The sequence below is a fragment of the Caloenas nicobarica genome, chromosome 10, assembly GCF_036013445.1.
Source record: "Caloenas nicobarica isolate bCalNic1 chromosome 10, bCalNic1.hap1, whole genome shotgun sequence".
In the NCBI taxonomy this organism is placed as follows: Eukaryota; Metazoa; Chordata; class Aves; order Columbiformes; family Columbidae; genus Caloenas; species Caloenas nicobarica.
The window spans coordinates 23426214-23437934 of NC_088254.1; the positions used below are offsets into that span (position 1 = coordinate 23426214).

The window sequence follows — 11721 nt, forward strand, 5'->3', positions numbered from 1 at the left end:
AGGCGGGAGCCGCCACGTAACTAAGCTGGCGGCCCGGGGAGAGACCTGCCACCATCCCCAGGGCGCGGGACCCGCCGGGGAACCCGCGTTAATCCTCCCTTCCCGACCCAGGAGGCGGCTGTCTGGGAGGAAGAGGAGGGTGTGCGCAGCCCCCGGGGCCGCCTCCTCCCCGCTGCTCCCAGCCCCGGAGCACAACACCCGACCGTTTCCATCCCACAGCCGCGCGTACGGCTTCGGAAGCACCGAGCAAAGAGAGGGATTTATTTTACTGTTCCCACCCATCATTGTACGAGCATCGGCTGGGAGGCTCGCGATGCTGTTTTATGCAGGAGCTTTAGCAATGGTGCTACTGAGTATTGATTTAAACACTCGTGTACTCTTCTGTTACCAACTCCACCACTGTGCACACCACCACCTTCCAGTACCGCTTTGCAGAGTCCCCTCCCAGCCGGCCGGAGTCTCCTCCGCGCGGTGCGAGCTAACGGGACCCCAGGTCACGCCGTCCCCGGGAGGACCAGCCGGCTCCCCGGGCACCGCGCTGAGCACCCGGCCTCTCGCCACTTTTTCTAAGCCTTGAAGCCCGGGCGCGCAGCCGGCAGTGACCGTGTTGGGTTTATCAGCCAGACCTTTAGCCTCCAAAAGTTGTACCTGTTTTGTAAAAAAAAAAAAAAAAAAAAAAAAGAGAGAGAGAGACTATTTCAACGTCTATTTTAACAACAAAATGCTATTTTGTTATTGAATCTAATCAAGTCTTTTTTTACCTTATGGATTGGGTGACCGTGGTGCGCTGTACCGAGCAGTTCACCTTGAGCAAATGGTTTAAATGTAAATGCTTTTGTAGCCTGGAAGCCTAACACCAGATTAACGCATCGCTAGTTTTGGAATAAAGAAGCTATAATTTTGTGACTTTTCTGAAGATAAAAAAGGACAGAACTACAGGAGTGGAGGTGACACTGGACAAGCCAATGGACAACCATTAGACCCATCTGTTCTGAAGCAGAAATGAATAAAACCAACTCATTGTACTTGTGACATGACCACGGGACCTTCAGTTACCTGGGAAGCAGCAGTTTATTCACACAGGGAGCAATAAAAGCCAGTTCTGTTAAATTTTGATTAGAAGCTGGACATATCAAAAAGGGTAAAAAAAGGTGAGCAAATTTTATTTCATCTCAGGGAGAGATTTTCCGTAAGCTGGGGCCATAACTGCAGTTTTAAAAAGCCGGATTTCCATGTTCTTGTCTCTGAGCATCCCCTGTCCATCGTGCCGCGCCCGGTGCCGTCGGTCCGTCCCGCACACGACAAGCAGCCCAGACTCGGCTGGGTTGTCACTGCAATAACGAGGCCCCGTGTCACCGCCGCGGGTGGGGGACGCGGCCCGAAGCCGCCGCGGCGCTGGCGCCAGGGGCTCGGCAGGAGCCACGGCTGCCAGGAGCGAGGAAGGGACTTGTGCCCGCTATCCTGTTTTATGCAACATGGCAAAATTCTCTCTTAGCGTAGTGTTCCTACCTCAGCCGGCCGCTCCAGTCCCACCGCTGTGTCCTGTTGTGCCCCCGCGCCAGCGCCCTGCCCAGTGCAGCCCCTTAGTCCAGACTAGCGCTAACGCCAGCCCTAGTTTACCACTGCAGTTTGTCACCCAGCGTTTTACTGCAAAACCACGAGAACTGGTGATTTTTTTTCATTGTATGTTTTTCCTGTATGTTCCATATTATGTCTTGTGTTTCACTACATGTTAGTTTGACCTGTCTTTATATTAAAATGTTGTTTCCTTAGGTTCTTATATCAGAAAAAAAAAAAAAAAAAAAACCCTCGTAATAGCATACTGCATCTTTAAGCAGTAGATGGTAAAGTACCTGAAAATGTGAATTTCTTAGTTTTCATTTAAAAAAAAAAAAAAAAATCTAGAAATTAACCTTTCATGTGCCAAATACTGTAAGTTACATTTTTTTCCTTCAAAATGTACCTTTTTCTACATATTCAATATCTTAGTTAGCATAAAATCATTGGTGCCATGAAAAGTATTTTTAAATTTAAATAAATATTTAAATATCATGAAAGCCAGAGTTGGTGTGAGATTTGTTGAGTGTCTATGGTGCATTAGACGCTGGGTTTTGGGGACGTTTTGCTGGGGACGTGGGTGCTGAGCACCCACTGGGCCTGGGGAGAGGGGATGGGATCCCCACGCTGGGCAGAGGGAGAGCTCCACATTCCCTTGTGACAATCACCAAGCAGCACCTCAGACATGAGGCAAGTATCCTGCTGATCCAGCCTTCTTTTTTTGAAAAATTACTTCGGTATTGGGAAAAAGCTTTATTTTGGTACAAACTGACGTCATATCAGGATTAATAGTTCATTTTAATTGAAGAAGAGAATGCCGAAGGTAGTGTAGAACATTTATTTTAAAGCTTTCAAAATACATTTTTGTCCTGAGAAAACACACTCAGCTTAGGAACAGCTCAATAAGGATTAAACAAATTTAATGCAAAAATAAAAATACTTTAAAACAAAAAAATCCAAGCCCCTTTTTTTCAGTCTTTGAAGACATGGAGGCGGCCGCTGGAGTTGCCGCCCACGAGGATGTTCCTGGAGGGATGCAGGACGTTGATGGAGCAGACGGAGCCCAGGCAGTCGGGGTTGTGGAAGGCGTGCAGCAGTGCCCCGGTGTCGCGGAAGAGCTGGACCTGCCGCGGCCGCGCCATGCTGCCCACCGCGAAGCAGCGCTCCTGCTTGGGGTCCCACACCGCGCGGAACCGCGTCAGCCAGCGGCCCGTGTTGCAGTTGTGGCTGCAGGCAACAAACGGGGAGAGACACAGAGAGGAACATCCCTTTTACCGAATACAGTATGTTTTAAGTATTGTCATTTATGGCATATTTGCCTAAACCCTTTTCCTCACCTTCTAAACCATCAGCACGTGCAGACATGGCACAGAGTGTACTTTGACGTGATTACTTGTCAGAGCAGTAATGCTTCGTAGTTGCATGTTTTAGTAAAAATAGGACAAACATGCATCGAGCCTTTTGATAAATTGCAAACTACAGATTTTGAAGCCAGTCACTCATGTTGTTCCAGCTCCTTCACAAACCACCCCTGGCCAGGACTTGCCCTTCTGGAGCAGAAATGTGTTTTACAAGACTCTGCCCCCAAAAAATGTGCTTTACTGTTAAGAAGTAACCTTTGATATTTTAAAATTGCACAAAGGAAAAAACATTCTGAAACAAAACACACTTCAAAAGCCACAAGACAGGGAAGACACTACAGCTTCTCCCCGGGAAGGGCTGTCGGGTGTTGGAACAGGCTGCCCAGGGCAGTGCTGGAGTCACCGCCCCTGGAGGGCTGGACAGACGGACATGAGGTTCTCAGGGACGCGGGGTGGGTTACGGTTGGACTCAATGATCTTAAAGGTCTTTTCCAACCACGACAACTCTGTGACTACAACAAAGCCGGCCATGCCCAGCCGCGCTGTATGAACCGAGGCCACCGCGGGGGCCCGTCCCGGGCTCAGGGGACACTCGGCAGCTCTGACCCCGCAGAAGGACCAGAGCACGCGTCCCCACCCCGTGCCCACTCACCTGACGGTGCTGAGAGCTGCGAGTGTCGAGGACAGAGAGCTGGTGTCATAGACCCTGCAACACAGAGCAGGGCGTCAATAAACCGCACGCAGAGAACACGGCAGCGCCGTCCTCACGAAGCGCAGCCCAGCACACCCAGAGCAGACGCGGCTCTGGGACGGGAACGAACAGCACAGCGACAGCCGGCTCAAATACACGCTCTGACCCTCCACCCGCAGTGAGCACATTTGCTGCTTTAACTGGATTTGCTTCCAGGTAGGACCGAAGGTCGTCCTTTCCAAAAGCTGCTCTAGGAAGAGCACGGGAGTGGCTGAATATCGTACTGTTAAGTACCAGCAGCTACAAAGAAATTCGGTTTCTAAGCATTTCATATCTGTATCCATGAGCTGGGCTTTTGGTTGATTTGGTGGGGTTTTGTTTCTTTATTTTTAAAGACTAACAGCACCTACACATTTTACTGGCCACTGTTAAACATTCTTCAGGAAAATGAGAATTAGAGAAAAAAAAAAAATCTTGCAATATTAAAAATGCACATTCAAGACGTAAAACTATCAGAAAGCTCTCAATAATGGGTAATGCAGATAGGAAAAAATAATAATTTTAAAATACTGGTTGACATTTTCTGTACAGAGTATTCCTTCCCACATGTCTTACCTGAGCTTGTCATCCGCGCACACAGTCACGACTCTGTTCCCAGTCACAGGTGAGAAGTAGGCGGAAGCGACACTTTTGGTGTGTCCTTTGAGAGAGCTCAGCGGCTTGTTCCCCTTGGACTTCAGGTACCGGACATCATAAATACAAACATCCCTGCAACACACCCACAGAACACTCTACTGTGCCACAGTTCAATAATTATTGTTATTCTCCATGTACCACAAAACGCTCGAGACACGGCAGGTTCTACGTGAGCTGCGTTTGGAACTTTCCGTCTGCAGCGCATGTTCAAACAGCCAGTGGCTTAAAGGATTTTGAGCACCAAACCCGCCCCAAATGGACAGCTCAGTAAAATCCCTCTACACTGTCATCTGCCAAAAGCCAGGGCCTCATAACACCATTTGTACCGTTACCAAAAGGTGAAGGAAAGTGCAAAGTGTATTGCATTTAAATCCTGCAAAGAACTAACAACTTGTTTTCTATAAAGATGAAGAAAGCTTTGGCTGCACACTGAGGTGGATGAACCTCTGCCTCCTCCCAGCCGCTCCTGCCCCCCAAACCGGCCCTTAGAGCCAACTGAAAAACCGCAGATTAACCGGTACGTACACCGAGCCAGCAGCCATGAAATACTGTTTGTTCACTGGGTGCACATGGACCGTCCTCGTTCTTTTGAAGCCGATGTCTGCAGAAAGCTCTGGAGACGTTCCCGGGGTCCGTCTGTCCACAACAGCCACGTCGCCAGCCCAGTGTCCCACGACTGCTGTGGACGCGTTATCGTCCAAGAAGTCGAAGGAGGAGAAGTCATCGTCCTCGCTTCTGCAGATCTGAGCACAGAAAGGGTCAAATGTAACCAAAAACATTCGACAAAATACACAGACTTATTCGTAATACCCCGAGCACTCTATGGGCTGTAGATTTCATGCTTTCCCTTTTTAACATGCTAAAAATCTTCAGGACTACCTAATAAAAACTACCTAATTCAATGAGAACGTATCTGTCAAAGCCACGCAAACACAGCAAGCGTCATGGAGCTCACCGGGAGACACCCCAGCGCTCTGCTCACTTGAAGTCTGAGAAAAGCAAAGCCAGCTCATGCTTTATGGTTGTTTGCCATGTTTATTTAGGTGGGCTTTTTGGTAAAATTTAGTTTTTAAATAGCTCTCGTTTGTCACGGCTAATAGGTAATGCCTCTGAGAAGAGGCACATATTGCTTAGGTACGGAGATATGAAGTTAAATTCAATAACTCCAACTGCCTCTGGAGGAAGGAAATTGGGAGTATCCAAGCTGTTCTGTTTTACTGAATAGGAAGGATCTCCATATTTTTATGACGTTAATTAAAGGTTCACGCATATGTCCCTATGGAAATGGAATCTTGAACTTCCTTGTTAACAGCCCAGCCAGTAAACAAGGAGCGCGAGGGCTGCCGGGGCGCTCACCTCGTCAAAGATGGCCCTGGTGACGTCCCCGCAGCGCAGGACGTCGTTGCTGAGGGACAGCAGGTGCGCGGGGTGCCAGGGCGAGAAGTGCATGCAGCTCACCGGGGAGCTGTGCGGGACGAACGCGCACGCGCCCGTGGACTCGCCATCCTGAAACACAAGAGTCGGTGCGCGCCGGTGCTAATCACTGCCGTTATTGCTATTAATTACTGCAGCTTTCAAAGTCTGGTCTCAGAAGAGCACTATGGGTTTACTCTCTGTTTCAGAATTCTGTTTCCTAATTAGCTGCAAGCTCCCGCTGCGATTTCAGCGCAGCCATTACAGTCACCAATACCGTGTCCGGACATCTCTCTCTGGCTCCTTGTTCCTGGTCTCTCAGCTGCCACAGCCAAACACTTTGCTGAAGACCGAATGCACACGTATGCCTTTTGCATCAAAACATGTACATACTGCTTTACATAGAACTTGAGCTAAATGTAAAGCACAATCTCCTATTCCTCTAATTCTGGCATCATTCGAGCCCTGATATTTTAAAAGAAACTGAACAGATCATTTTGGAACAAGCACCAGTTCATTCCACAAAGGCTACTCTGCTCCCAAACTTGGTCAAGCCCAACGTGCTTCAGGAAAATCAAAAAAAAGGGAGAGCAAAAGAGAAAAGAGCAGCTTTAACGGTTCTGAGCTGCAGCTGAAACGTCTTTGGCAGGTCGCACAGAGCCCGCGGCACCGAGACCGCGGCTCCCCGTCACCAGGTCACACTCTTTGCAGGCAGAGCCGTTTAAACTTCTTTATAACTGAATAAGAGTCTCACAGCTGAATTTAGTTGATCACTTTGCTGAAGCTGTCAAAGCAGAAATGAGTCGAGAGAAGCTCAAGAGGTTAATGGCCCTGCAAAAAATTAGAAGAAAACCTGCACGCGTGTGAACTTCAAGCAGCTGGTTTGGGTGACGCGGGTGAAGCAGAGGACAGTGACAAAGGTGGAAGTCAAGGGCGTAAAGGATTCTTGCTGTAGGAGCAATTAAGGCGTTTCAGAAATGATGTTGAGACTGTCTGCAGAGCCCTCCAAGGTTTTCAAAGCACCACATGCTGAGCTATTTTTCAGAGATAATGTAGGTAAATAAGTGCCAGCAGATACTGGCATCACAATTTTATCTCTGCTGTCTGGAAAACCAGTGACTCACTGCAGCTACCCCACATTTATACAAACAAAAAGCCAAATCCTTGAGCATCCATTTCCCCTCAGTCTCCAAAGCCGGGTTGTGGTGTTGCTGCAAGGGCACTGGAATTAGATCCTGAACCTCTCAACAGTTAATTGCAATTTTAACCCTCGCTGAGAGCCGTATTTCAGCTACTGATCCATTTTCTTCTGCTCTGCCCCAAAAATCACCAGTGCAACCTTTCCTCCCATTAATCCTGGGCTTGCCAAGAACCAGCCAGACCTTGTGAGCAACTCTGGTGAGCCTCCGTTCACAGACACCCTCGTGCTATTCCTAAGAACTGGGAAAGTACAAAATACCACCATGAACCTAAAAAAGGGACGCTGTGCCCGTCCTGCCCGACAGCTCCGCCGGGCGACTGCGCCTGACGACTCACCACGTTCCAGAGGCCGACCTGCCCCGACTTGTCTCCGGCTGCCACGAGGACGATGCTCTGGGAAGGGTGGATGGCCATGGAGCACACCCGGTACTTCACCACCTTCCTGATGTTCTCCTCGCTCAGGACCATGCTGCTCAGGCTGTCCTGGTACCTGCACAACGCCGTGAACACGTCAGCCGTTCCAGGAGAACCAGACAACACCCGGGTTTCAGCCGCTGCCTTCAGATTACCTTTTCATGTCACACGTGAGCTTTTCCGTACCATTGGCTTTCATCTAAGGATAGAAAGGGAATATTTATCAGAATGAGATTACTTATAACTCACATTATCCAAAAATCATTAGCTGTGGCTAGCAGTACCTCGCTTATCCTCGTCCACGTGGCCAGTAGCTCCTGCGTCAGCTTGCTGCTCTCCTGATCCTCTGGCACCATCGGCACAGGGCCGGCTGGAACCCGCGGCTGCAACGAGACGAGCAATTTTTGTAACTCAAATCAACCAAAACTACAAACGGTGAATCGTTGCTTCCCATACACAATATATTCTGAGAACATACCTATGATAAAATAAGAAATAAACATAACAAGAGAGTTTGTACCAAATCTTATCAAAAAGATAAACAGAACTTTACTAAGCACAACCGCAAAGACAAACAGCTACCCCGTTCTTCCTCTCCTTCCTGACACTGCTGCAAGGTTGATCCTCCAGAACTGTACTACAGAGGTTTAGCTTTATTCTACAGAACCAGTGAAGATTTAAATTCTCATCTCTCAGAGCAACAGAATTTTCACTTGTTACTACATAACGACTTCAAAAAGGCAGTAAATATTTCAAAGGAAAATAAACTAGATCAAAAGTTGCACTGAAATAACATTAAAGCAGAGTAATAAAACTTCAATTGTAAAGCTGCTCAGCTCTCTGGGTTGTTGAAAAATGCATACCGTTTTACCTCAGGACCCTTCTGACCACCCGAATCGGCATTATTTCATCAACCCAAGTCGCAGAATATTGACAAACCTCCAGGGAGGACGTGGGAAGACGCTCGGGGTGAAGGAATCTCCCTTTGACCTTTGCCACCGGACAAGGCACCTTCCCCAGCCTCTCCAGGTTTTTCCGAGCAGCTCAGCACTCACAGCCATCACCAGCGAACGTCACCAGCGCCGTTTTTCCGCAGCTGCTGTGCGCACCCCGTCTCATCTCCCCCAGCCCTGTCCCTCTTACCAATTCCTCTGCCTCGGGCTCCGGCACTGGGGTTCCCGACGGCTCCACTCTCTGCAGCCGCATGGATCTCCGCCGCACCGGCTCGTCTTCTGCCTTCTTAGGCTTTGCTCTGGAACAACAGAACATTCCAAATCTGCAGGGACAGCCCGATGACACAGCCCCTGTGACGAGCGCAGACCACAGAGCAGGGTCAGACGTGCAGCTCCGACCCCCCGGCCCAACTCCCAGCCTGACCACTTCCCATTCACGTCAGGAGGGCTGCGATTGCTTTTTCCTTATCAACACATGACAAAAGCACGCTTTGCAATGCATCTATACGTACTGCATTTTTGTTTTGCTTGTAATCCATCCCACCACTGTGGCTTCTCTGCCCAGCCCTCCTTACCCGTGATCCATCTCCGCTCACTGATCGAGCCGCCTTCTTCCACTTTCTTCCCTCATGTATCTTATTCTTTACTTGCACTCAAACTCATTTTCCTGCTGTGCCTGGCATGGCTTTGGCTCTGCCGAATGTCTTTTCTCCCACGCTAACCGGTTACCCCATCCCTTACACCCAGTTCCCCCTCTTCCTTTCCCGTGCCTTTTCCCATAATTTGTTTTCATCATTTAACATTTCCTTCTTTAGCCATCGCACAAAAATACGACCAGAAAAAAGAAATGCACTTGCAATACCTTAATTAAAATATCACAAAAAGAGCAAATTCTGTCCTTTGACACGAAGGATATTCATACCGTCATTGGCAGAGCAGAGGCACCAGCTGGAGGAGCTGCCTGTCCCTGAATTCGTACAGCTGGAAAAACTCAGTTATTCACATTTAGCTTTACAGGGAGACTCCTCACTCCCTGTCCCTGTTCGCAGTGCCGGGTGTGTGCAGATGGGAGTGCTGACACATGTAATGCCCCACGGAAGAACAAAGATGCAAGTCTCATAGCAGTTATTTTACCTTTTGGTGACATGAGATTGTCTTCTAGATGCAATCTGGTGAAGTCTTGCAGCTGACTTAAAGAGAAAAAAAAAATAAAGATTAAAAATACATAACAAGCAGAAAGATTAACGTGTGTAAAATACAACTACCTAAAGGCTGCAAGGAACTATACTGCAATTATTTATAATGATAATAAAACGGGATTTTTAAGCATCGAGCTGTGTTGCATCCGCTTTGCGTCCCTGTGCCGGCAGGAATTCCCCAGTTACCACCCCGAGGGAACGGGCAGGAGTTGTTTTCCCTCGGTTGCAGGCTGCGGTGAGCTGCGCAGGTCCTGCAGCCTGCTCAGCGAGCCCCGAGCTGCTGCCGGAACACGGCGTGGGTTTAAAAACCACGACAGACGAGAGCGAAGGAGTGCAGAAAGAAGGCAAAGATCCGGATCTCCTCGTGCAATAGCATTTGAATTCCCGCTCTCTCGACTCTCCACACAACGTCTCCAACACAAACAAAGGTGTTCCTCAAACACCTGTCACCGGCAGGAAGGGCTTCACAGCCAGGGATGACAGAACAATTATCGCAACACTTGGAGAAGGCGCATTTGGGGCTACTCAGAATCTATACAAACCTCGTGCAGCTTTAAAGCTGCAAAGAATTTTGCGTTTTCTGTAATGTTCTTTAGTCTCTTCCTCTCATAAGCCGATAACTGTGAGTATCCATCCTACAGAAAGAAAAGCCAATTACTCTTCACCGCACAGCCACATGGCAGGCGAGAGATGTCCCCGGCTTCTGGGAAGTCTCTCAATTGACTGTCTAAGTTATTTAAAAGTGGTTCAATATATTCGTAAAGAAACAGGCCCCGTACAAACTGGGGTGATCCCCATCAGCACCAAAACTTGTCCATACAGGCACCAGCCTGCACGACAAAGCTTACTCCTAGCATTAATTCTACATAATGCATCAAAATCTTGCTGGATCAAAAGCAAAACCGAGGTGAATCAATAAACAACTTAAAACTTCAGCAATACGGTAAATATTGCACATAAATGGAATACGGTTTTCGAGCATTTTTGTCTTTTACAGAGAAGGTGGACTTGACAAGTTGGAATGATGATTTAAATATAAATGGACATCGACGAAACTTTCGTATCTTATGACGGTGTCCATCTGTGAAAACGCCTGGGAGGTGGTTACTGACCGCACGAGAACACTGGTGTGTTCGCTGTGGGGTTTTATGCTCTCTGACAGAGCGTTTCTTTCATCCCTTAGACACTCTGAAAGGGCAGAATCAAGTTTTATGCTGCTAGTCAGAGACCAAAAAGACAAAAAAACATGAAAAGAAATGTTTTCAAAGCTTACAACAAACGTGCGTCCTGAGAACTGCAGCCCCCCGCCCCCCCGTCCCGCAGCCGGGGGCAGCCGGCTCCCGCGGCCACTCACCCGCGCAGCGTCCCCCGCGTCGCTCCCGTCGCTGTCGCGGTCCCCGCCCGGGCCGCTGTCCGCGGGGGATCCCGGGCCGGCCTCGGGGGGCGGCTCCGGGGGGCGGCCGGCGCGGCGCCGCTTCCGGCCCAGCAGCCGCCTCTGCGGGAGCCGCCGGCCCGCGCGCAGCGGCGTCAGCAGCACGCGCAGCTCCGGGCCCGCGCGGCGCGCGGCGCGGGGGGGGCTGCGGGGCGGCGCGGCGGGGCCGGCCGGGGTGGGCTCCTGCGGAACGGCGTCCGTGGGGTCCCGGCAGCCGCGCGGCTCGCCGGACACCCGCCTTCCCGCCCGCCGCTCCCCGCTCCGGGCCCCCGCCCGCTCGGCCCCTCCGCCCGCCAGCCCTCCCCGCACCTGCAGCCGCTGCTGGCGGAGCGGCTCGGCCGGCTCGGGCTCGGGCTCCGGCTCCAGCGTGGCGGGCGGCGGCGGCGGCAGCGCCATGGCGGGCGGGGGCGGAGCGGCGCTTCCCGCTCCCGCGCAGGGCGGCGCGGCGGCCCCCGCCCCCGGCGCGTTCCCGCCAGCGCTGCGCGGCTGCCGCGGCTCCGGCAGCACCCCCGAGGGCTCGGGGCAGCCCCGGCGCTGCCCCGCGAGCCATCAAAGCCGCGATCAAACATGCCCCGAGCGTGGAGCGGCACCGCTATGGGGACAGGGGCAGCTCGGGGGTCTACTGGAGAAGAGAAGCTCCGGGGAGACCTCAAAAGGGGCCAGTAACAAAGATGGGGACAGACTTGTGAGCAGGGCCTGGTAGGCCTGATGCTTTTAAACTAAAGGAGGGAGATTCAGGCCGGACATGAGGGTGCCGAGAGCCTGGCCCGGGTTGCCCAGAGGGGTGGTGGATGCTGTCGAGGTT

The 11721-nt window shown here is 50.7% G+C and overlaps 1 protein-coding gene across 2 annotated transcripts; it reads right to left on the reverse strand.

Annotated features, from left to right (window-relative positions):
* Positions 1-2399: 2399 nt before the first annotated feature.
* Positions 2400-11312, reverse strand: WDR76 (WD repeat domain 76). 2 transcript variants are annotated; one of them, XM_065642050.1, is made up of 12 exons: positions 10839-11312; positions 10027-10119; positions 9420-9475; positions 8476-8584; positions 7617-7715; positions 7488-7531; positions 7255-7408; positions 5662-5811; positions 4831-5048; positions 4225-4377; positions 3571-3624; positions 2401-2784 (listed from the first exon to the last, which is right to left on the reverse strand). In XM_065642050.1, the coding sequence occupies exons 1-12, from the start codon at positions 11310-11312 to the stop codon at positions 2529-2531; spliced, it is 1860 nt and encodes a 619-aa protein (XP_065498122.1). In that variant the 3' UTR covers positions 2401-2528. The 2 variants fall into 2 exon arrangements, with proteins under 2 accessions (XP_065498123.1, XP_065498122.1); XM_065642051.1 differs by lacking the exon at positions 5662-5811 and having other exon boundaries at positions 2400-2784.
* Positions 11313-11721: the final 409 nt, after the last annotated feature.

Coding starts and splice junctions, on each gene's coding strand:
- WDR76 (XM_065642050.1), bottom strand. CDS start 11,312: ATGGCGCTGCCGCCGCCGCCGCCCGCCACGCTGGAGCCGGAGCCCGAG. Junction 8,585..9,419: donor CAATCTCATGTCACCAAAAG/GTAAAATAACTG, acceptor CTGTTGTTCCAG/AGCAAAGCCTAAGAAGGCAG. Junction 7,716..8,475: donor AGCCCGAGGCAGAGGAATTG/GTAAGAGGGACA, acceptor GTCTCGTTGCAG/CCGCGGGTTCCAGCCGGCCC.